Here is a 26,070-nt window from a genome sequence, read left to right on the forward strand (position 1 = left end):
AATCGCCCTTATAGAGGATGCCACGCAACTTGTTGATCCAACGCAGGAGTAGAAACTCGGTGCAATGATCGTGCAACAAAACTATCGAAATGTAAACAAATTTTGACGTTTCACTTTTTCCAGGCACCATCAATGCCGTCATGAAACCAAACGGAATATGATCAAGCTAATCTTCATTAACGTTAAATTAAAACGTTTTGTATTTGTTGACGATTTCATGAATACAAAACAGCTTTTTCACAATTGGCCTATGGAAAATCAATTTTTATGCCACCGCCATATTGCTATTATTACATTTCTTTTTTTTTACTATCTTCGGGTTGCAAGAGCCGTCATCGATAGTCGCCTACTGTACGGTCTTGAGAGGACGTGCATCACCACCGAAAAGCAGATACTAGCACCAACTTTTAACACCTACGTTCGGATTGTCTCCGGTCTTCTTCCGTCAACGCCCGCCGATGCCGCATGCATCGAAGCGGGAATTCTGCCCTTCCGTCATCGTATAACCGCAGCAATCGCAACGAAAGCCGCTGCCTTTACCACAATGACCTCCGGAAATGACAGGATCTTTCTCCTCAATGAGGGGAACATACTCCTCCGCATGACTGCCAATTAAGAGCTCCCCCCCAGTGGCCAAGGTCCACTGGTACGGAGACAAAAGTTGGCGCATACTTCCACCAAAAATCGAGAGTCGGATAAAGAGCAGGTTCAAAGCTGTAGATAACGCTGAAGAGAACAATAGCCGAACTGCTAGGCTCGGACTACCCAACCCACGCCCACATATACACGGACGGATCGCTTTCCCGAGCCGGGGTCGGAATTGGAGTAGCCGGAATTTCAGCACCGATGAGTAGCAGCCTACCGCCACAATGCTCGGTTTTCTTGGGTTTCTTCCGTTTTCCGAAAAAGGATACCATCAGACAGATTTGGCTAGCACTCTGTGGCCTTCCGGATAGCTTTCAACTACAAGGAGTAAGTACAAAAAATAAACTATGTTTTCGTCATTGCTAATTGAAGCGAATTTTTTCAGTTACATTTTCTTGAAAGTGACCTCTACTCCGATACCAACGGAAAGACACGAACAATTAAGGATGCAGTTCCTTTCTATCAAAATGTAACACAGTTGAACGCCAGGAAGCGCAAGAGGAGTAGTTTCGAAGATTTCGATCTGCTGGAATCAAATTGTCTTGTTGAAAGCGGAGGAAATCAGAATGCTCACGAGCAAAGGGAAGATGTTGGCTTTGCTGAAATGCGAGACGCGATTACCTCGGAGATATCAGTTAAACACAGCGCGATGGAGTACCTAGATGTCGAATTATTGGAGGAAATCGACGACAATTGTAACGACGAATGTTATTTGGAAACCATAAGAGCGAAAAATGCATACCGGAGCCCAAGCAACACACATCCATCAAAATAGGTTGCTGCAACTTGATTGTGACTGAAATAAGGTGCATACAAGTAACCACAACAGTTAAATGACAAGTGTGCTGCTAGGGAGTCAGGGTGGCCCCAGTGTTAGTGAGGGATCACATCTGCAGTTCACGTCCAGTGTTGTAGTGGATACGAAAAAAAAAACTTGTTAATGTAATTGCCCACTGCCATAGATATCAAAGAGTGTTTTAGGACAAAAAGTATGTTTATTTGTAGGAAATGTTTATATTTTGCTTTTTGTTAAAACAACACTAGATCACAATACTTGCTCCTTTGAAGCAAACCAAAGGATGACAGTCCGTTTGGTTACACTTTTTGACAGTTCGTTTGGCTGCACATACAAACGTTGTCCAGTCTATATACAGTGTCTATAGTGCTATCCGATTTGTACAGCGTGATACAAGCCCTTACATCGGAGACCATGACTCACCCCTGGATACAGGGTATTGTGGAGGCCACACATCCGAGCACGGTGTTTGCTTGGATCCCTGGGCACTGCGGTATCCCAGGAAACAGCGAAGCCGACAGCCTGGCAGGGTCTGGACCAGCTAGCCCCCGTTACACCGACGAAGTGCCACTACAGGACATAAAGCGATGGATAGTCAGCAAAATGTGGGAAGCCTGGGAAGCAGAGTGGTGCCAATTCCAATCCCTCTTCATCCGAAAAATCAAAGGAACGACGGGCAAGTGGACGGATACGTCAAAACTACGGGACCAGAAGGTGGTTTCTCGTCTTAGGACAGGCCATACAAGGATCTCACATAGTTTTGGTGGGACGCAGTTCCACAGAATGTGCTACGTTTGCGGAACCACTGCATCGGTGGAACACATCCTATGCCTGTGTCCGCAATACTAACAACTACGGGAGCATTATGCACTTCCCAACAGCATTAGGGACATACTGAGCGACGGACCTTCCACTTTAGCGCCAGTTATTTATTTCCTCAAGGACGCTGGGTCTTTTTAACTTTCTTTTGGCTGACGGTACATCTCTACCGGACGGTGGGCCAACTAGACAGACAGGGTTATTCTGCGTGGCGAATGAAGTGAGGTGACTCGAGTCACTCGTGTCACCCGATTCCAGCTGGCGAGTGAGGTGAGAAAAGTCACTTGGGATGAACCCGATGAACTCTCACCTTATTCTCACAGTCGTATTTCGGTGACAAAAGTCGTACTGAAGTGACGATTTTTAGTGACAAGAGTCGTAACCTCCGCTGCAGTCGACTGGATGGAAAACCTTAGAGTTATATAGCGATGGTTGCGATTTTCGGTAATTTATTACTTCTAAATTTGTTTCAATAATTTTTTTTTTGTTTCTACTTCGGCTTCCTCAATATGGATATTTTTGCAATCGGAGTGACGTTTAGGGATCGGAAACCCATGTCTGAGGTCAATTCGAAATTCAAGATGGTGGCTTCCGGTTGGAGAAAAACATGAAAATTCTGTCAAATACCACTTGGGGTGACGTGTAGGGACCGGAAATCGATGTCGGACACCATTTTAAATTTAATATGGCGGCTTCCGGTAGGAGAAAAACTGGGAAATATTGCCAAATTACCCACAGTATGAGTATTTTTGGAATCTTGGTGACGTGTAGGGTTCGGAAATCGATGTCTGAGGCCATTTCGAAATTTAAGATGGCGACTTCCGGTTCGAAAAAAACTTGGAAATTCTGTCAAATATCTCTCAATATGGGTATTTTCAGAATTGGGGTGACGAGTAGGGACCTGAAATCGATGTCGGACGCCATTTTAAATTCAATCTGGTGGCTTCCGATAGAAGACAAACTTGGAAACACTGTCAAATACACCAAAATATGAATATTTTTGGAATCGGCTGACATGTAGGGTCCAGAAATCCACGTCTGATGCTATTTTGAAATTCAAGATGGTGGCTTCTGGTTACAGAAAAATAGAAAAATATAGGCGGGTTTTCCCTCCACACACGTCACTCCAATTCCAAAAATACCCATATTGGACAGAATTTCCAAGTTTTTTGCTAACGGAAAGCCACCAAATTGAATTCAAAATGTTGTCAGCCATGCATTTCCGGTCTCTACACATCAACACGATTGCAAAAATACCCATATTGAGGGGTATTTCATAGTATTTTTCAATTTTTCTGTAGCTGGAAGCCACCATCTTGAATTTAAAAAAAGCATTAGTTTCCGGCCCCTACACGTCACCAAGAGTCCTAAAATACTCATAATGTGGTGTATTTGACAATATCCCAGTTTTATTTAAACGGAAGCCGTTATCTTGGATATCAAAATGGCGCCAGGCATGGATTTCTGGTCGTCACCCCGATTCCAAAAATACCCCTAGATAAGGGGTATTTGACAGAATTTCCATTTTTTTCTCTAACCGGAAGCCGCCATATTTAATTTTAAAATAGCCGCCGACATCGATTTTAGGTTCTTACACGTCAATCCGACTCTAAAAATACAAATATTGTGAGGTATTTGAGAGAATTTACAAGTTTTTCTCTTGCCGTAAGCAGCCATCTTGAATTTCAAAACGGCCTCAGACATCGATGTCCGGTCCCTACACGTCATCAAGACTCCAAAAATACCCATAATGTGGATAATTTGGCAGTAGTTCCCAGCTTTTTTCTAACCGCAAGCTGGCATATGAAATTCAAAATGGTATCAGACATGGGTTTCCAGTCCTTACACTTCACCAAGATTCCAAAAATACACACATTGAGAGGAATTTGACTTAATTTTCAAGTTTTTCTCCAACCGGAATCCGCCATGTTTAATTTCACAATGGCCGCAGACATCGATTTCCGGCCCTTACACGTAACCCCAACTCCAAAAATACCCATATGGTGCGATATTTGAGAAAATTTCTAAGTTTTTCTCTAACCGGAAGCCACCATCTTGAATTCAAAATGGCTTCAGACATCGATTTCCGGTCCCTACACGTCATCAAGACTCCAAAAATACTCATATTGAGAGGTATTTCACAGAATTTCCAAGTTTTTCTCGCACCGGAAGTCACCATATTGAATTTCAAAATGGCCTCAGACATCGATGTAGGGTCCGCACACAGCACCCCGTCTACAAAAATACCAATATGGTGAGGTATTTGACAGAATTCCCAAGTTTTATCTAACCGGAAGCCACCATCTTGAATTTCAGAATGGCCTCAGACATCGATGTCTGGTTCCTACACGTCACCCCAATTCCAAAAATACCCATATTGTGGGAAATTTGGTAGTATTTCCAAGTTTTTCTCTAACCTGAAGCCACCATCTTGAATTTAAAAAAAGGCGTCAGACATGGTTTTTTGGTCCCTACACGTCACCAGGATTTCAAAAATACCCAATATTGTGGGTAATTTTGCAGTATTACCCAGTTTTTCCCTAACCGGAAGCCACCATATTGGATTTCAAAAAAGCGTTAGACATCGATTTCCGGTCCCTACACGTCATCAAGACTCCAAAAATACTCATATTGAGAGGTATTTCACAGAATTTCCAAGTTTTTCTCGCACCGGAAGCCGCCATATTGAATTTCAAAATGGCTTCAGACATCGATGTAGGGTCCGTACACAGCACCCCGTCTACAAAAATACCAATATGGTGAGGTATTTGAAAGAATTCCCAAGTTTTATCTAACCGGAAGTCACCATCTTGAATTTCAAAATGGCCTCAGACATCGATGTCTGGTTCCTACACGTCACCCCAATTCAAAAAATACCCATATTGTGGGAAATTTATTAGTATTTCCAAGTTTTTCTCTAACCGGAAGCCACCATCTTGAATTTCAAAATGGCCTCAAACATCGATGTTCGGTTCCTACACGTTACTCCGATTCCAAAAATACCCATGTTGTCGGTAATTTTGCAGTACTTCCCAGCTTTTCTCTAACCGGAAGCCGCCATATTGAAATAAAAATAACGTCAGGCATTGATTTCCGGTCCCCGTACGTCACCCAGATACCAAAAAATACCCATTTTGTGCGGTATTCGACAAAATTTTCCAAAAACTTGTTAGGAAATAAATCGCAAATAATGTTTTTTTACGTCTGTTTCGATTTACGAACCGCCGGTGTGGTTCGTAAATGGAGGAATAAAGGGTGATACGGTCAAAATTTGGTCAATATCAACTTGACGTATTTCTTTCAATTTTGCATTTAAAAAACCTGAACACCCCTCATTTTGAAGGTGTGTGTGTGTAGAATGTTGCTCCTATTTTGATTTTGGAATTCACTCTTCAGTTGTCAAAATGCCGTCCAAGCAAGAAGAGCAGCGTATCAAAATTTTGCTCGCGCATCGCGAAAATCCGAGCTACTCGCACGCAAAGTTGGCAAAATCGCTAAAAGTTGCCAAATCAACCGTTACAAATGTAATTAAAGTGTTTGAGGAACGTTTGTCGACAGCCAGGAAGTCTGGATCGGGGGGAAATCGAAAACCGGAAGCCACTGAGACGACAAAGAGAGTTGCCGGTAGTTTCAAGCGAAACCCTAACCTCTCTCTCCGAGATGCCGCAAATAAGCTGGGTGTATCGTCTACAACCGTGCATCGAGCCAAAAAACAAGCCGGACTATCGACTTACAAGAAGGTAGTGACTCCAAATCGCGATGATAAACAAAATACGACGGCCAAAGCGCGATCACGGAGGCTGTACACGACGATGCTGACGAAGTTTGACTGCGTGGTAATGGACGACGAAACCTACGTCAAAGCCGACTACAAGCAGCTTCCGGGACAGGAGTTTTATACGGCAAAAGGAAGGGGAAAGGTAGCAGATGTTTTCAAGCACATGAAACTGTCAAAGTTCGCAAAGAAATATCTGGTTTGGCAAGCCATCTGTACCTGTGGCTTGAAAAGCAGTATTTTCATAGCTTCCGGGACTGTCAACCAAAAAATTTACGTGAAAGAGTGTTTGAATAAACGTCTACTGCCTTTCCTGAAGAAACACGGTTGTTCCGTACTGTTTTGGCCGGATTTGGCATCTTGCCATTACGGTAAAAAGGCCATGGACTATTGTCAAGCGGAACCATGGGCTATTGTCAAGCGGAACCTAAAGAAGACCCAAAAAACTGCTAAGGGCGAGCAGCAGTTCAAGGCAAACTGGCTTTCTGTGGCGAAGAAGGTGGACAAGGTGGCTGTACAAAATCTGATGGCAGGGGTCAAGCGTAAGGCCCGGCAATTCGGATTTGGAAAAGCGGAAGCCTAACTGAATATTTTTCCTGAATTTTATACTAATTGAACTTGAAAAAGAAATTTAATTTGATTTTTTTAATAAACGATTTCACCGATTTACACGCGTTTTCCCTTGACCAAATTTTGACCGTATCACCCTTTACACTGGAACCTGGAACCTAATTAAAAAAAAACCACGATTGGAAAAAAAATCTTCGTCCGCAATCGAAAACAACAAACAGCCAAAACTGAAAGGGCCTAGCACAGGCCGAACATTTTCAATCCATTTAAATGATGTTTTAATGCATGATTTCAAACATGTGAACGCGGATTATGTTTAAGAAAATAATAAAATATTTTATTCTACTTTGTTTGACATGAAATACGACTCGAAACGCATGTTCATAGTAAAAAATAAAAACCTGCGATTAAACTGATAAATGAACCTACAAAAACTGAGTAGGCCCTTTTCGAAAAACAAAGCAAACTGACATTTCGGCGAATGAACACCGAGTCACTTTGCAACTCACCTAAGAATGAACCTCTCACCTCACCCGAGTCGACTGTCGGAATAGAGTGAGAAGAGTCATGTGACTGCGAGGTGACAATTGTCGTTTCACCTAATTCGCCACGCAGAATAACCCTGAGATTCTGGTCTTAATGAGGTTTTGGTGGATGTAATAAAGGCAAAGCCGTCTTGACCAGAGTTTTTTTTACCCTTGATTTGTTTTCCGTGCTGAGCACCAATGCTATCGACGCCAGGGAGGCAGCTCCCACACCTGGACCCTACATATCGACCCATCAACTCATGAACCGGGGACCAATGGCTTCACTTCCCTATTACTTCCGAAGGAAGGCGTGATCAGAGATTTTATGCCTCAGAACATCCCGGTGGCGCCGACTGGGATTGAACCAATGTCTGCTGGGGTGAAAGGTAATCACGCTTATCACTACACCACCGGCACCCCTACACCAGGGTTATAATGAATGTTGTTTTATAGTAGCCTTGTAGTATTTCATAAAACGTAAAATGTTACTCGGGATAGGTAGGGTCCAGGAAAACAAGATCGACGGAAAACAAATCAAGAAAAAAAGAAGTCGAATCGATTTGCGGTATTTAATGAAGAAGAGAAGTATAGTTTTCTCAATCTAAGTCCTAAAATTTAGCAATTTTTTAATTTATGGCAAGCAAATGAACAGTTTTGGACCGTTTCCCATACCTTTTCCCATGCAAATTATAATGATCTCCCGCAAATCTAGATAAAATTTAGAACAGCTGTTGGGGACCTCAATACGAATCGAAGGAGCTATGGGGAGTAGGGGGTTGTTAAGTTAACACATCCTAGTGTGCAAGTGAGGAAGAGCAACACAATTTGACACAACACGAATATCAAAAATAAAATAATTCCCATCAATGCACACTGGGCCAGAAATGCAATCTAGCGGAGCAAAATTAATAATTCCGAAACGAAGCATTTCCGTGACTTGGAGTCTTCGGTAAAATTTCTCATCATAATAAGGACCTTCTATTGACATTAACAAATAGGTCAAAACTCTTCCGCAAAAATGGCGCCACAATCTAACTTCTTTCTCTGACGTTTTAGAGACTTAGTGTCTTGCGCAAAGTTGTTTGTCTTGACAAAATAAACAACTCTTTTGAAAACGTATAATTTGCACAGCCTACTGGTTCCGAGTTATATGGAGTTAAAGAAAAAAAATTTGAAAAGTAATTAAGTGGAATTAAATGGAAGATAACCTTTTTTGTTGTTTTATGTTGAAAATATATTTTTTTTTCTTATAATGAGAGAGAGAAGGATTAGTAATTTCCATTTAATTCCACTACCTTATTTGTTTATCCAGATACGCGTATTTTGTCTACAATGTGCAGACTTCTTCAGTGTCTTGTACTAATACTCGACTCTAACGAAAAAAAACAACAATTTTTGAATTTTAATAACTCCCAAAGCGCAAAAAATCGCAACCCGACATTTTCAGCAAAAAATAAGCAATACTCGATAAACAAAATATCAAAATTTGAGAGAGGTATATTTTGGTGTTTTTGAGATTTCATCATTTTAGTGGAGCATGTATTTTTATATATATATATATTTGTAATGAATTGAAATGGCGTTTTGAAGACTTGACGACTTAGGCAAAGTTGTTTATCTTGATAAAATAAACAACTCTTTTGAAGAAGTCAAAACTCCACAGCCTACTGTTTTCGAGTTTCATTTCTGGCCCAGTGGGCAATTGCCTAACCAGTTTCATAATCAAAAATAGCCATTGAGTACAAATTTACTTAAAATTTCAATAAATCTGATAAATTCTAGGGTTTATCAAATGTTGTCAAATTCATAACAATTTTAATTTTTTAAATTGCAATATAAACATTACATTATACCTTTTCAATAGAATTCTACACCAAAAAATGGATGTAATGGAAAAACATTCCTAGCTTCAATAAACGAAGATAAGCAAAACATAATCAATAAAACAAAAACGAAAGAGAGATGCGATATTGTTTGCAATGAATGAGGTGCTCATGGACGGTGTATCAATTGAAAAAGCCAATCCAGTTGCCGGTCGCGTTGCCCCCAATTGCCCATTGGTCTATTGGCTGGAAAGTGTAAGATGTGTGGATTTGTCTTTGTCTTTATGTATGAGCTGCGTTTTGCCTTGCATTGCAGGTGTGTGTTAGCTATTGTGCTACAAAGTGACTTGAAATTTTGATTCTATTATTAGATCATGCTCTAGCGTGATTCGGGGCCGTGCTGTTCCGAGTTCGGTTCGGTTCCGTTCCGTTGTTGCTCGCACTTACACATACATAAGGTCTTCGAACGATTGATTGCTGGAAAAGAGAATCAGTTGCTTTTGTTGGTTTTGTATTCTGTTTGCAGATTGAATCTGATTTGTTTTTTTTTTTGTTTTGTTTGGAATATAATTTAATATAAATTGCTAGAATATACATATATAGAGATTTTTAATTAGAAACAGATAGACATTGGGTTTGCTGGTTGGAGATAATTTGGTTAAAATTTGAGAGACACCTAGAGACATCAATTTGGATTCGGCATGAGCAAACACATGGTTGTGAAAGTTGAAAAAAAAAATTTGATCGAATGCATGGATGTGTGTGAGAGAAACAACGAACGAAATGATGGACGGCGAGCGGTGAGGTATGGTGTTCGATGGAGAATATAGCAAGCATTCACTAAAGCATTGTATGTGTTCAGGATTTTGCGAGACTCACCTGGACCTTCGAATTTTGTAGTCGCCAGCGACGTTTGCCGGGCGCAGTGAGACACCCCGCAGTTGACTTCTTCGGTAGGATGAGGCGTGCGTTTCGTCTCCACTGTAGCTGGAGCTGGAAGAACTTCGGCTGGAGGTGCGCATGTAGGCTTCATCGTAGCGTCTTTCCAAGGTACTGCTGCGGGATCCGGAACTCTGGCGGGATACGAGTGAGGACTGCGAGCTGTTCATGTCACCTTTGCTGCGGGGTTTGTTTCGGTCGTCCGGTGTTCGCGAACGCTTTTCCGGCGTCAGCGAACGTTGCTTCTTTAGGTTTCGCATGCTTCCATACTCTTCGTTGTCGTAGAGTCGTTCAGGAGTTAGCGATCGTTGTGGTTTCAGGGCGCTGTGAGCGGTCAGGGTGTTCCCGGATCCGGAGTTTCCGAACAGGGCCCGACCCTTCATCTGGTTCATGTAGGAGGTGGTCGACTTGTAGCTGAGCGCCAGAGATGATGACTGATCATCGCTAGCGTTTTCTTCGTCGTCTTCTTCGACGCCGTCGTTGGAATAATCTGCAAAAGAAAGACCTTGGTTAGAGTGCATTTTAAGCCTGCAAACCACAAGAACCTTACCTGATCGAGCACCACTATCACAGGAATTGAGTCGGGCGTTGCCAACCGAATCGGAACGGAAACCGTACGACGGCAAACCGGTCGTCGAGTTGGCCTTGGTGGAAAACTGTGACCGTCGGGAGCGATTACCAAGGCCCGTCGTCATATTGGAAGACATCATCTGTGAGTCGAGCGATTTGTTCTTGTCGCCAAATCGCTTCAGAGATTCGTAGCCGGAACTGGTGACACTGCTGCCGGGGATCGCCTTCGGAAAGATGGGTGATTTGTCGTTGGCGCTGGATTGAGGGTTTCCGGGTTTCTCCTTTTTCGTCAGGTAGTTTGGAGAGTTGCCGGTTAAGGTTGAGAAAGCGGGCGTGGGAGATTTGTTACGTCGGATGAATGGTTGATCCGTAGTTTTGGGCATCGGGGATATAAGGCTAGAATCGAAGTCGAAGCTCTTGGAGAAGTTACTCGAAAAGGTTTGATTCAGCGAACGTTGCTGGGAGGCAGCTATCGGAGTGGTGTATCGCCGGTTGTCGTATTCGAAGCTCCGCGAGAAGACCATCCCCTTGGGATTGTGATTATCATTATCCACCACGGAGAGGAATATCCGGGTACCGGGTTTGATCTCGCTAAGGCGGGTCTTCTGTTTCGAGTCTTGGAAAGCCGGAGGCGGCGACAGAATCGGAGTCACCGGAGGTGGCGAGTTGTCTGCCAAGTTTCGTTTTATCGGAAGACATATTGGACGGCCACCGGACGATAGCTGTGGATCTATTTTCAAGATTGTCACATTGTCCTGTCGTTGTACTTTTTGCATCTGGTTCCGCCGGGATTCATTCCGATTGATCAGATCCTCCAGCTTGCTACCCTTGCCGTATCGATTCTCATCGTACTCGATGTATTTTCGGGAAACCCGTGGTCCAGCCAGTTCCGATTGGAATGACTTGGCCCGAACACTCCGGTCAATCGGGTACTGCGGCGGCTGACTGACCTGCACCCAGCCGGACTTGTTGAGGAAGATTTCATTCTTTTTCAGATTTTCACCGAATAAATAGGTCGGCTTATCGTTCGAGTTCCGGTAGTGCATCTCCTGACCTTCCGCTTCTGGCACTTGTTCTGTCTGTTGTTCGAGATTATCCTTTTGTTCGTTGCTATTCGTTCGTCTCACTAGCGCAGGAGCAACCTGAGCATCGTCACCGTCCGTCGCCGTTAGAAAACTGTTATCCGACGAGGTGGGATCCTGCTTCACGGGAATTTCCGGCAGCGGAAAGTCAATGATATCACATTCATCGTTGGCAATTAGTTTAGTGACATTATCGCCCTGGAGGTCCTGGGCCGGCGCAGAGCTATTTACTGTCTCTTTCGCGTGAGCATTGTCCCCCTGGGGCGATAATATATGTTCGTCGGGCGTAGAGAGCGATGGGAAAACGTCTGTCGATGGGGAGTTCTTTTCTTGCCTGAAAATAGAAAAAGAATGCAGAGGTGGTAAGTGATATGCGATGTCTTAAAGCTTCTTGCAAGGCTGTGAATCGTACGTCTTCAATCAAATTGAAGTTCAACTTCATTCGAACAGATTGCAATCACGAAAAAACGGCCATAAAGTCGAGACCCACTTCATAGATGGTATCATCCTGATTGCTATTGGTCGCTTCCAACCAGAACTAACCGCTCAATTTTAAATAAAATTCATCGGAATGAGCTCGTGACGATAAGAAGTTTGTGATTTTTATGACTGCGGTCTAGTGGTTATAGCTGTGACCCATGTCGACAGAGGATATTGAAAATTGGATCCGTCGGCGTCCGGAGCTTTAAAGGTTCGCTTAAAGTGAGTGAGAAGCACGCTGTCAGCGAGGCAACTTTTCCGATCGCATGCATGGGTGCCTTCCATAGAGGCAAAGCATTAGCATAATACGCTGTTTCCTAGGTTCTTGCAGCAGTTGTTGCTGCTGTTGTTGTTATTCTACGGCATGAAGCAGTAAATGCATTACCATAATCTCCACGAACGTACGGTACGGAGAAAATGGCGATGATTGGGATTATGAACGTTAGGCAGTAAAGTTGAGTCCTTGCCCCGGTTGTATCCTTGCGAACACAACATTTCTGCTCGTTTTTACGAGGCGAGTTATGAGTTTGGTGGAGTAGTTTGGAATATGTGCTATCAAAAATTTCAGTCGTTATTGAACCTTTCAGCACTCGCGCTGGTGTACAAAGTACAACACGAAAAAAATAATTAAAACCCTACTGACCTTGGAACTCGCTCAATGTGAAACTAAATATGTTTCATGAAATTGAATACCCATGTCCAAGAGATCAATACCTCAAGGTGAAAATAACATACTGTTGTATTTTGTAAAACGCGCGATTGCTCGTGATACAAAAATTGGCGCAAGTACTGAAAGGGTAACTCAGACTTAACTCTTCAATATCAGTAATCGTTCACGCATTTAACGGTTGATTTGAAGATTATTATTTCCGCAAACTACTCACCGCAGCGCTGATATCGGATCACTTTGACGTTTCTATATACAGGCTTCCATTGTCGATATGTCGAAATTGACAGTTATCATACAAATCACTATTACCAATAGATGGGGAATTGGTTCATCTGTCCGATGTTGTTATTCTTTTGCTTGATTGAATGATCGATTGCGAGAAATCGGCGATGGAAGTTAAAAATTTTTTGTTTATTAATTTATTTGGTAAGGCTCAACCGAATTAACTTTAATTAACAGAGCCGAGGATTCTTGGTCACTATACAATACATCTTAAAAATATAGTCAAAAGGTACAACACAATAAACACTTTATCTTCCGCTATCCAAAAAGCCTCCTCCATCAGAACTGGAGCCGCTTCCAGTAGTTTCATTGTATGGCAAATTGTTGTACGCCAACGAGGGTCAGAGCGCGTCCATTGCAGCAATGGACGCAAAACGTGGTCAGCACTCACACACTCATCACGAAACGGTTGCTTTCCAAAGTCGACGACGCATCGACCGAAAGAACTGCTGATGAAGAACAATGAGGAGGACCACACAATGGTTGCTGCCGAGAAAACAGACGATCGCGTAGCACACATCGAGAGTGGTCTGCTTTTGTCGACAGCCGAGTGAACACTCGGAAGTCAAAAATGCTAGTTACGTTATATCGAGGTATACCTGTATTCTGTTTACCATGCATGCAATATTGTTTGCGATTTACCGAGCAGCTTGTTTTCCGCGAGAAACCCGAAAGATGTCGCTTCTGAGTTCTTATGTATTGAGTTACTATGTTTTCAAGAAAAACTTATTCACAGACTTGCGTCTGTTTGTCTGTGATTTACTAGTTTCAAAGCATCCTGGGAATGAGATTGCGTTTTCAATTTTCACTAGAAAGAATTTGATACTGGCTGAATGTTTGAGAACCACTAACTGAAGGAAAATTATGAATACCTCCTCGATAAAGAATCTTGATAGTGAGCATGCATAAGGGCGTACACGCGATGATCGACTCTCTTCATCGATTTTCTCTTTGCATTGCTACAGCTAAGCGAAACAATTTTCTAGAATTTGTTCAATTGGCGTTGACGGCGACTCTGTAGCTCTTTACTCCTATGAGAAAATTCATAAGCAAACGTCAGACTGTACGTGAAACATGGCGGACTTTGTACTATCCTTTCACTCCACCGAAAATTCCCATAAGAAACTGTCTATATTTGCTGGAAGAGCAAATTTTTCGACAATGCCGTCAACGCCAATGCAGAGTTGTAACAGGTTGTATTGGCTATCAAAAGCAACAGCAAACACACCGATAAACGTTAATTCTAGCGATTTATTTATAATTATTATAGTCCATCTGACTTGATAGTCTCAATGAAACACTTAAATCTAAATGCAGCATAGTTGGTTGCATGTACTATTTCATGTAGCAAGGTTCTCGGACGGAGTGTTCAGGCAGGAGCATACAGATTAATTTTGGCCAGTAACTCAGGAACATCATATTCTGCGAGCAAAACTTTAGCAACGAAGACGACCTGCGATATGTTTCGTCGCTTAGCAAGAGTATCCAAACGACAGCGGTCAGCATACGGTGGTAAATTCAGCGGGTCACTCCATGGAAGATAGCGCAGTGCGTATCTGACGAATTTGCGTTGAACAGCTTCGAATCGTCCACTCCATACTGCTTGGTAGGGATTCCAGACAACACACGCGAATTCCAGTAGTAAGCGTACTAATGAACAGTAAAGGGCTTTAAAACACAGATGATCACGAAATTCCTTAGATATCTTGAACATGAATCCAAGCAGACGATTAGCTTTGTCGATCGTGGTTGAGAAGTGGCGAGAGTGTATGTGAGCTTTTCATCCAACATGACACCGAGGTCTTTAACGTGATCGACACGTTGAACTGCAGTCCCAGCAACGTTATAATCAAACAAAACGGAAGTCCTAGTTCGACAGAAACTAATTACGCAGTAGAGCGTCTCCATAGTGCGGGAAATTTCTGTTGACTAAGTGACAGGTTGAAGAGCAAGGACAACGGAGCAGCTAAAGTGGACCCTACACGATTACTTTTATTGACAATAATCGTATTGTCAATACATTCTATATTGACGTCAATATATCGAGATTGACAATATTTCTTAATTCACATCATCAATATTATTGTCAATAATTCCCCTTCGCGTCAATATATTGATGCGTGTGGGGTTTGCTTAAGATATCGGAGCATTTTTTTTAGGACAGCAGATGGAATAACACTCGGATCTGGTGAAAATGATTTTACTCATCACAGAGAGAACCATCCATGTTTACGACGTCGGTTGGCACATTATTAACAAAAGAGAAAATCGACGAAGAGAATCGATCATCGCGCGTACGCCCTTATGCATGCTCACTGTCGAACTAACTCTAGCGTTCAGAATCTAACTGCGTTGATCGATTATCTTTAGTTTCCAACTGGCTAAATATCTCAATAAAAAAAGATTCTCTTCTCCGATTTTCTCTTTGTATTTGAGCAGTTCCAGACCAAAACATTTGCAAAACATTTACTTAACCTTCTCCGATGTTCATGAAACATTGCATAAACAGTTATGGGCAATAATTCACATTTTTTTATGAATTAGACCATTTTAGATAATGTGAACTTATTCAAAATGGCGTATTTGACAATTCCAGAACAATATGTGAAAAGGGCATACAAGCTTTTTGTAAACAAACCTTTGTAGGCCCTTTTCTCACCAACTGAGGGTTGCTCACGCAAACCAGCAATATCATCGGGAAGGGGAAAGTGTCGTTGGGTGGCGAGAAAAGGGCATAAGAAGGTTTGTTAAACGGCGCCGGTGGTGTAGTGGCAAGCGTGATTACCTCTCACCCCAGTAGGCCTGGGTTCAATCCCAGTCGGCGCCGCCGGGATGTTCTGAGGCATAACATCTCTGATCACGCCTTCCTTCGGATGGGAAGTAAAGGCGTTGGTCCCCGGTTCATGAGTTGATGGGTCGATAGGTAGGGTCCAGGTGTGGAAGCTGCCTTCCTGGCACGTCGGTAGCATTGGTGCCCAGCACGGAAAACAAGATCGACGGAAAAAACAAACCAAAGGAAAAAAAAGAAGGTTTGTTTACAAAAAGCTTGTATGCCCTTTCACATGTTGTTCTGGAATTATTTATTGAGAATTACATTAGCATGAAAACGTGACTTCTGATTGAAATGACATCTGAGACAAACTTGAAGAGCAAAATATACACGGTAATTTTTTTAAAGTAATTTTGAGAAGAAATTCCAAAAGGGGCTATAAATTAAAATATCTTAAAATGTCCTTATTGAATTAATGATCTTTTAAGAAAAAAAACTCATGAAAAATACCACATTTTTAAATATTGAACATTAGACGCTTGAAAATTGACAAAACCGTAGGACAAGTACACTTTTTCAAGTACTGTTTTCACTTGAATCTATTGAAAATGCCACAAATATTGATATGTGTCGAAAATTACATTAACAAACGTACTAACAAAACTATATAAAATAGGGGAAAGTGGGGCAGTTTGGCCACCTTAAGAAAATCATCCCTAAGCATACAAAATTCAGTGAAAAATTCAAATGATGTTTTACCAAATGGATAGTTTCAAGCCCTATTTACATCATAAAGTAAACTTTTGAATCTTATGCAAGAAGAATTAAAAAAAGATCCTTATGTAACCGATATTAAACCATTGCGGTAAAATGAGCACCCTGTCGGGGTGGTATGAGCAACCTTGTAAACAATGGGAAAGAACATTATGTGCTCTTGGAGCATTATGAAGGGTCAACAATGAACAGTTTTAGTATAAACAGCTTTAACAGAAACAATTATTTTCTGTAGAATAAATTAAATTTCAGAAGTACTGCCTATTTAATGCTTTATTTTTTTAATCTTGTGAGTGACAGATTTTTTTCACCAAAGCAGCTGTTTTGAAACGTAATTTCATATGATACAGTCATATTTATGAAAGGAATAATGCGAAATTGAAGGATTTAAGTTGAAATATCAGTGGTGCTCATATTGCCCCGAATGGAGTGGGAGTATTATTTTGTTAAGAAAATCTTTAATGTTTATTAAAATCTAAAAAAAAAAATCGTGTCATATAAGAAACCAATGACCATTTATAAAGCTATTTACTGAAGGAATATCAACGATTAGTTATAAGAAACTACTGCCCAAGTAACATTGTAAGTTTTATCAAGGATTTAAAGCATTCTACAAGTCTGAATCATAGTCTACAGAACCTTCATAAAACTAAAATTGTTACTTGGGACTGACAAAACTTATTTGCTGATTCAGAGGTCTTATAACACTTTTAACATTTTGAGCTAAACTAACATTTTTCTATTATTTGCTAGAGAAAAGTATTTTATTAGAAAATATAAATTTGGCAAATCTGTAAAAACCTTTTGTTGTAAACTTCGTTGAACGAAGATATTAACGATAACATAATTCAGTCCGCAGTGTGCTCTCTTGCCGTGCGGATCTACATATTTGCTTTTTGCCGAAGGAAGTGTTACTGCAACCTAAAGCTACAACAAATTTAAACAGCACTATTCAGTGCTGAATATACCTGTAAAATGTCTACCTTGTTTGACTCCTATTCCTCTTTGATCCTTGTTTGGACATTTTTTTTTTAATGCGTTTATTTTTCCAGGCTCATTTCCGTAGCTTTGCGGAGCCGATATTCATTGTTTAGGTTACAAAATTTCTTAAAACTGACGTTAGTAAAGCGGGGGCCGATTACTCGCGGCTATCTCGAGGTTAGGGGTAACAAATTGTAACAAATGGATGGCAGGGTAGGGATTGTGAACACAAGGTTTGGAGAGCAATGTGCTCTTGATCTCGAACAAAGCGACCAACTGATAAGAAAGACAAACATGGGGGTACACCGATGGGCAGCTAATAACTTGGGGGAACACAAGATGACACTAACTACTAAATCCTCAGATCTATCCATTTTAAAAACACATAAATTAAATTGTAATAGTCGAGATCTCGGCTCGCCAAGATGTCTCTAACGGGCCGCATGGGTTGTTTTCCTCGGGCCCTGAGGGATGCGGATAACTCGGATCTAGCAACACAATGGAGGGTGCATGACCAAAGCACGTGGTCGATATCGTGATAGCCACTACCACAAGCGCACAAATTGCTGCCTGCGAGCCCGATTCGGAAGAAATGCGAGTCTAACGAGTAAGCTTGTTTGGACCTTACCCGAGATAATCCTGCTTGAAAATCGATTTGAAGAAACTTGGCCATGGCGCCTAAGCGTAAAAGAAAAGGGAAAACTTTTGATCCCCCTACTGATGAAACTCAATTGAGCAATCAATTTGATATGCTCACGGATGATGAGCATGATCCATCATTCACCAGCCAAAATTCCATTAAACATTCCCGGCTTAATGCCAAGAAGGAAAAGATTCCCCCTATTGTGATAACCACTTCCGATTTCCATGCTCTTCGCATGGATCTTTTGAAATTCGTGAAACTTCATATCGGCCGTCGGGGTGAATGCCGTGTATTGGCTGAATCCTTGGACGTATTCAAACGTCTTCTCAAGTACCTTACTGAGAAGCAACACACATTTTTTACTTACGACACCAAAACTGAACGTCTGTTCAAGGTTGCCTTGAAAGGTCTGCCCAGTGGTGAATCCAGTGGTGGATCAGATCAAAGATGAATTAACTAAATTACTTGGAGTAGAGCCGGTCCAAGTAATTTAAAATGAAAATGAAATCCCGTCCTGGCGATTTACGCAATGGGATTTCAAATGATTTTTATTAAGTTCACTTCAAGTCTAGTGAACTAAACAACCTTAAGGCCTTGGAAAAAGCTAGCCTTATGCCCCATATTCGAGTGAAGTAGGAATATAGCTTTCATGTCATTGGCCACATCTTGCTGGACCTTATTAATGAATCATTGCAGACTGGACATGTCCCACACATTTGGAAGGAATCCTTAGTGATTCCTATTCAAAAAGTTGGAACGATTAAAGCCGAAGAGTTTCGTCGCATCAACATGTTGCAAACATTAGAGAAAATTTTAGAACTTTATTGATACCAGAGCAATCAGAATATCGGGAAGGTCATTTTTGAGAAACTGCGTTGAATTTGGTGTTAGAAAAGAGGAAAGACAACTTAAACCGTAAAGATACGACTGTTGCTGTTTTTTTCTCAATCTAAAACGCGCTTTTGATTGTGAAGTCCACTCATGCGCTTTGGAATTATGGGTACTGCATATAAGGGACTGTTCATAACCTTCGTAGACAGTTTAAGGGAGGAGGTTGACAATTATCCACGGCCCATACAAATTTTAAATTTTTTGTATGGACAATTGGGTTGTTTAGGGGTATTGAGATAAATACATATTCGTTATCTGCATTGAAAATGGAACCGAAATCCAAAATTTCATCAATTTTGGTACACTGGAACTATTTCAAATAAGTACGATTACATGAGCAAAAATCACCATCTTAGCGCCCCTTGGTGGGGCTTTGTATGGGAGCGAGCTGTCAGTTTGTTAGTTAAGTGATCAATTTGCTTTTAATCTTGATTTAAAGATCGAGATGGAAGTAAATGGGATCGAAAACAAAATGGTTGTGCTCAGAAAACGAAGCCCTTTCAGATGGTATATAATAACCGACATATTTTTTTATCAAAATTAAAGAACCCAATTGAAAATGGGGTGGTCCCCATAGTTATTGAGATAAAAATATAATTTTTTTTTAGATATTTGAGAATGAGATAGACTAACACAATGTTCTACAAAATTGTGAAACTGTTTATTTTAAGCAACTTTGCTGAATAAAGAATTTTTCTTTCACTTAATGTAAGAATGAAATCACGATATTTCAAAAGCAATTAATAATGTAAAAATCGTCTAGCTCCTTTTTGAGGTATCAACATTTGAAAATAGCATATATATTTTTTTTCAACAGAAATCGTTTATAACTTTCCAACAGAAAGAGATAGCTTTAACTTTGTTTATTTATTTATTTATTTATTCATCTTACTTTTTGTCATCTTAATGAATGTGATGTGGAAAAGTGTAAAAAACACATCTTTTCACAATGCAGTACAAACTTTGTACTACAAACATTACAAAACAAGCCCATCCGTGAACATAACATAAAGTGACCGTAGCTTCAAATATCAACTGTAGTCAAAACATAAAAACTAATAATTCAATCAGCTCCATTGGATATCCATCATCCGAAGCAATCCTCGTCTTTCACAGTAACGAATCTCACTCAATCCATTAATGCAATTCAGTCAGTCTACGCTTAAATCTAGATAGAGCTGGAATTAGGGCGTAACAGCTTTTGTAAACAATGACTTCTATCGACGATTTCTAGGAACTCAAGGCACATTCACTCAAACCAACATAACCATCGGGTAGGGGAAGTTTTCCTCTATCCGATGGTGTTATTGATTTGCGTTGGCGAGCCTTAACTATCTAGAAATCACCGAAAGAAGTCATTGTTTACAAAAGCTGTTACGCCCTAAGTCCAGCTCTATCTAGAAATGTTGCCAAAGTAGAGTCGAAGTCGAAGAGGATGTAGACTTCGTTTAAGCTAGCCGACATGAAGCGGACAGGATCATGATGGCCGTACAAGGAGTTCCGAGGCTCAAGCAGCGAAAAGTTTCGTTAGCGAAGCAATCGTTCAGGAACGCAAAAGTTAAGTTGACCTAGTATCTCCGGTGCGTCCGTTTCTCCTGTGAGATTTTTAGCAACAAACACCGCTTGGGCATCATTCCGTCATTCCTCAAGCTTCTGCAGTCCCAATAATCTGCATCAATCTCCATATTGTGGTCAGTTCAACGAATCTCGTCACAGAAGGCGTCGTAGGGCATATCTCACAAATTTTCTCTGAATTGCTTCGATCCTACCAGTCCAGGTTGACTGGTATGGGCACCATACTATAAAGTTGAACTCCAGAATCGATCGCACCAGAGCGCAATACAGAGATCGGAGGCAGGGAGGATGTAGTGCGATCGGAAGATCAGCGCTGAATCAAGGATGACACCAAGATTACGAACTTGATGAACACGCTCAAGGGACTGACCATTAATTAAATAATCGTAGGCAATCAGGTTGAGCTTGCGATGAACCGATATAATGTTACATTTGTGGATGCTCAACGTCAGCATGTTCCGGGTGCACAAATCAGCAAAACTATTCAGCAGCAGTTGTAGACCATAGCAGTGCTCGATATCTTTGATGATCATGTATATTTTGACGTCATCAGCGTAACAAAATACGGCAGCCAGATAGTAGTACGAGGGACAGCTCGTTGATGAAGAGTGAGAATAACAAAGGACCCAGGTTGCTACCTTGTGGAACGGCAGATAAGTTTGAAAATTGTTCCGAAGATTCAAATCCGACATTAGTGGTGAGGTTCCGATCCGTAAGATTTGTTTTAGACCAGTAAATATTCCGTGGTCAACTCTATCGAAAGCTGATTTGAAATCAGTGTATGCGGGTCGATCTGAGCACCGGAATCAATGTTGCGTATGCAAAACATAGTAAATTTGACGAGATTTGTAGATGTTGATCTTTTGGGGTAGAAACCGTGCTGATCCATAGAAATTTAATTCTTGCAGGAGTCGAAAAGTACATAATTTATTAAGATTTCGGAAACCTTTGAACAAGCATACAACGAAGTTATTCCTCTGCAATTCTTGATGTTCTGTGAATCCCCTTTTTTAAACACGGGGAACATGACCGACGTTTTCCAGCTTGTGGGAAAACTACGCTTCCGTAATGATATGTTGACAAGTTTCATAACAGGGAAAATCAACTCTTCGTCGATTTTTTTCAGGATGCATGACGGTATGCCATTTGGACTGGAAACAGAATAATTAAATTTTTTTATTGCGGAGTCCACCTGATTCGACGTGATCGTAAAGCTTCTCAGTGAACAGACACCACTAGGTATATCTCTGTAAGCTTCAGTGATTTGACGCGCAGATGACGTACATGGGGCCTCATTTAGAACACTAAGTTGAGAGCACGCAATAAGCTAATATGCCGTAAACAATAAGCTTGAAATGCGAATAAGAAGAAGAAGACGTACACGGAGATGAAAAACTACCCAAAATTATTAAGTACTTTTCCCTCAATTCCGGGGTTCAGCCCAATAACCCAAATTTGTATAAATCGCATATAGTAGTTTCCATTGAACACCAGCAAAAAAAAACATATTCTTAAGTATATTCTACCCAAAATTATGTTTAATTCACATAAATTTGAGAATATGCATTTTACCCACAAGTAACTTATTGGGCTGAACTATATCGTTGGGTCGAATCTCTCGTTCCTTTTTTGACAACAATAAAGACTGCAAGTGAAAGGCTGAACTCAATATTAAGTAAAATGAACTCAAATTTTAATTAGTATTTTTTCTCCGTGTAGAATCATTGTGTCAACGATCAAAAATTTAAATCTTGATTTAAAAATCGAGATGAATGTCGACGGGCTCGATAAAAATATCGTCATGCTCAGAAAACGAAGCTCTATGAGATGATGTATAAAAATCGGTATATTTTTCGAAGTTAAACAACCCAATTGTCTGCGCAGAGAGAGGGGGGAGGGGTCAAGAATCCCAAAAAAAAAACTGTCTACGTAGTTTAAGAACAGCCCCTAAATAGAAAACTATTTGTGTGACAGGACTCAACGGACTGTTCTAAATGATTCTGCTTCAAGCCCCGTGGGGAATAATCTTGAAGTGCCCCAGGGAAATGTATTTGGGCCCCCTTTATATATTATGTACATTAATGACTTGCGACGTGTTTTTAGATTTTGCAGATGATACTGTGTTATTCATTGCAGCTTGCAGGATTAAGATGATCCCGTTTGACACTTGAATGAAGATTTATAGATTGACAATGTCATCAAGAAAATTTCCAAGAAGTATGGAATTCTACACTCAGAATAATTTTCACGTCAATGTAACATACGTAGATTTTTTCCATCGTACTTTTCACATAAGAGCTATGTGATTCTCATGTAGAGGCAATCATTTTATGAAACTTGACCGCCATACGATTATCACATTCATTGGAGGATTATTGTTGAGTGTGCAACAGGAGCTAATCTAAATGATGTGAAAAATGGTATTGAAAGCAATCTGGGTTAAAAATATAGTGCTGTTGTTCCCACTTCGGTGCCAAGATTGAAAATAGTGGGCATGAGCGTTCAGTTTTCCTCCGATGTCTTCATTGACTACTTAAAAAGTCAAAATGAAAACATCGCTATAAATGATGTAAAAGTAGTGAACATGTTTGAAAATCCACGCTTCACTTGTAACAAGTTTAGTGTTGTAATTGAAGTCGATGTCGATACGTATAAATGTTTGTTATGTGCGAAAAAAGTAAAAGTAGGGTTTGATCGGTGCTCGATAGTTCCCACGATTATTGTATTGAGATGCTTCAAATGTGGAGAATTTGGGCACAAGAGCATGGATTGTAAAAAAATGTGAGAGATGCTCTAGGTGCAGCCAACAAATGAACTTGGACGTCAACCATGCCGCATTTAGCTCGGAATGTTTACTCTATAAAAGACTTTTTGAACAGAAGAAAAGCAGCTTGCGTTTCAATAAATAGCAGCCAAGTTCCAGGAATGTGAATCAATTCGATTTTTTATATTTGAATATTGCGGGGTTGTCAACAAACTACGTAGCATTACGTCAGATTGTTGAGGAAAAACGTCTTCTTTTAGTTTTATTATCTGAAACTCATATTGTAGAAACTGAAATTTTTGATCAGTATAAGAACAACATTTTATCTTTAGATAACCCAGAAAGCACAATAGTAAATCATTTTTACGATTATTGAAGAAGATAATTAGCACAATGCAAGACTCCGATGATCTGGAACTGCAAGTCAATGCAGACGAAATGTGTCGCACTTGTTTGGGACAATTCCCTCTCAATCAGCTCAAACCAATTTTCTGCAACGAAATTCTTGACGGGAAGATCGTTCCTTTTCCCCAAGTATACGAAACCACATTGGGTATTAAGTCCGTGAAAAACGATGTTTTCCCAAAAAAATGTATGCGTTAATTGCAAAACCAGACTGAAAGAGTTGTTTTCCTTCAAAGAGAAAACGTCGAAATCGTTTGATTTGTTGTATGAAATCTTTGGAATTGAAAAACCTCCACCACCGCTTTCTCCTCTGTTGGCAAAGGTAATGACTACGGCAGGAACTCAAACAACTGAAATAGTCATCCGGGAAAAAGACGTCAATCTGTACAGAAGATTTCTTACCATTGAAAGAACTACCAAACCTCCTACTAATGATTCCGCATGTCAAGTAGAACCTGTGTTGGGAGATTCATCAAGTCAAACTGAACCTATACTGAAACTAATAAAGAACGCCTCAGTTCAAGTGGATCAACCTACAGAACCAGCTGAGTATTCGAATGTCGAACTAGATGTGTCCTATAATGAAGAGTTACTTGAAGAAATAGAAATAGGTGACGACAACGAGGATGAAAGTTACACTCACATGGATGTGATTGACGACATTGAAGAAGTTGATATCGTGGCAATCCAGGAAGAAAATATTGAGGATACCGAAATAACGGAGATCACAGATCAAGAAGAACTCAATGTTGATGACAAAGCATCTAAAAGTAAATCAAATGGCCCAATTAAGCTTGAACCGCTATCTGACCTTGATTTGGAAAATGAAGCAATTGAATATTTAGCATACGAAATCGATAATGAACCAGAAGCAGAAACAGAGTCGGAATCCTACAAAGTCTCGTCCAAAAAAGCAGCATTCGCTAAGAAAGAGAAAGAGTGCACTTATTGTCAATTTATCACAAACCTTGGTGCGGCGTTCGATGAGCATAACGCTATACATCAACAAACACTTGAAAGTATTTTTGATAGAGCGGATTATTTCCGTTGTACGATGTGCAAGCTGGTTTATGCGACATCGATTGGATTGAAAAACCATTTGAATTCAAGAACATGTACTCCGATTGATCCTAGAAATTTTGTAGAATCTAATGAGATACTCAAACACGAACAGTTCTATAACAATGGATTAGATATCTGTGTACCGAAGATGATATCTTTTCATATGAACGAGGTCTCGCAAGTCGTTTGCAGTGCATGTAGTTTAGTCTTCGAAACACTTTCCGGTGCTGTAGATCACTTTTTCTTCACACACCAACAGGAAGAACTGAACAACGATATGAATGAGACTTGGGAGGAGAACGGCTACAATCAAATCCACGCATGTGGAATATGCAACGAACAGTTTTCGGATGCAAGTTTCATCAGACAACACGTCTACTTTCACCGACCTAGACATGAGTGTCCATTCGATTGCAAGGAATCGTTCAAAGATTTCTATAAACTAACGTTCCATTTGAATCGGAATCATCTTACAGCAACTGTCACTACTTCGTCTAGTGAAAAGAAAGAGGCTCTGCAATCAGATATAGTTTGCCAAATTTGTTTTAAAAGGTTTACCTCGAAAGCGTCGTTCAAGGTGCATTCAAAGAATCACTTCGCCGATCGTCGGTACACATGTACCATGTGTCCCAAAGCCTTCCTGCAAAAATCAGACCTTACTATCCACATCCGGTCGCATACGGACGAGCGACCGTTTACATGTATCATTCCCGGATGTGACAAAAAGCTTAGAACATCAAGCCACCGGCGGGATCACATGTCTACGCACGTCGAGGAGAAAAAATACCAATGCCATATCTGCCAGAAGTACTTTAAGGCTGAACGAATTCTCCAGGGACATATAAGGCTACACTCAGGATTTAAACCGTTTGAGTGCGCAGAGTGTGGAAAAACTTTCAATCGGAAGCATCATGTGAAGCTGCATATGAAAACCCACGGAAAGGATGTGAATTTCACGTAATCAAAAATTATGGTATGTTTTATTGTTTACTAAAGTAAGAATAAAGTATGATCATTGCATGGGTAAAAAAAAATCAGTATAGTATTCCGGGATATATTGTTGCTGCTTGTTTATCACATTCTAGACACACTGGCGGTGTTGCTATTTATGTCAAAGAATCAGTTCAATTCAACCTTCGTACCAACGAAGTTATTGATGGCAACTGGTTCTTGGGCATTACAGTTGTACGTGGCATGAAGATGGGTAATTATGGTGTTTTGTATCAT

At 40.6% G+C, this 26,070-nt stretch overlaps 1 protein-coding gene and 1 pseudogene across 2 annotated transcripts in view; one reads left to right on the forward strand and one right to left on the reverse strand.

Annotated features, from left to right (window-relative positions):
• RhoGEF3 (Rho guanine nucleotide exchange factor 3) overlaps positions 1–26,070 on the reverse strand; it is a 623,028-nt gene that overhangs the window by 242,723 nt on the left and 354,235 nt on the right. For both annotated transcript variants that reach the window (XM_065237667.1, XM_065237666.1), the window contains 2 exons: positions 10,445–11,880; positions 9,835–10,384 (listed from right to left, as the gene is read on the reverse strand). In XM_065237667.1, coding sequence (XP_065093739.1) covers positions 9,835–10,384; positions 10,445–11,510 — 1,616 coding nt within the window. In that variant the 5' untranslated portion in view covers positions 11,511–11,880. The remainder of the gene's footprint in view (positions 1–9,834; positions 10,385–10,444; positions 11,881–26,070) is intronic.
• Positions 23,757–25,850, forward strand: LOC135714348 (zinc finger protein 184-like; annotated as a pseudogene).

This window comes from Ochlerotatus camptorhynchus, unplaced genomic scaffold, assembly GCF_037179485.1.
Source record: "Ochlerotatus camptorhynchus isolate MF236.1 unplaced genomic scaffold, CSIRO-AGI_Acam_v1.1 ptg000639l, whole genome shotgun sequence".
In the NCBI taxonomy this organism is placed as follows: Eukaryota; Metazoa; Arthropoda; class Insecta; order Diptera; family Culicidae; genus Ochlerotatus; species Ochlerotatus camptorhynchus.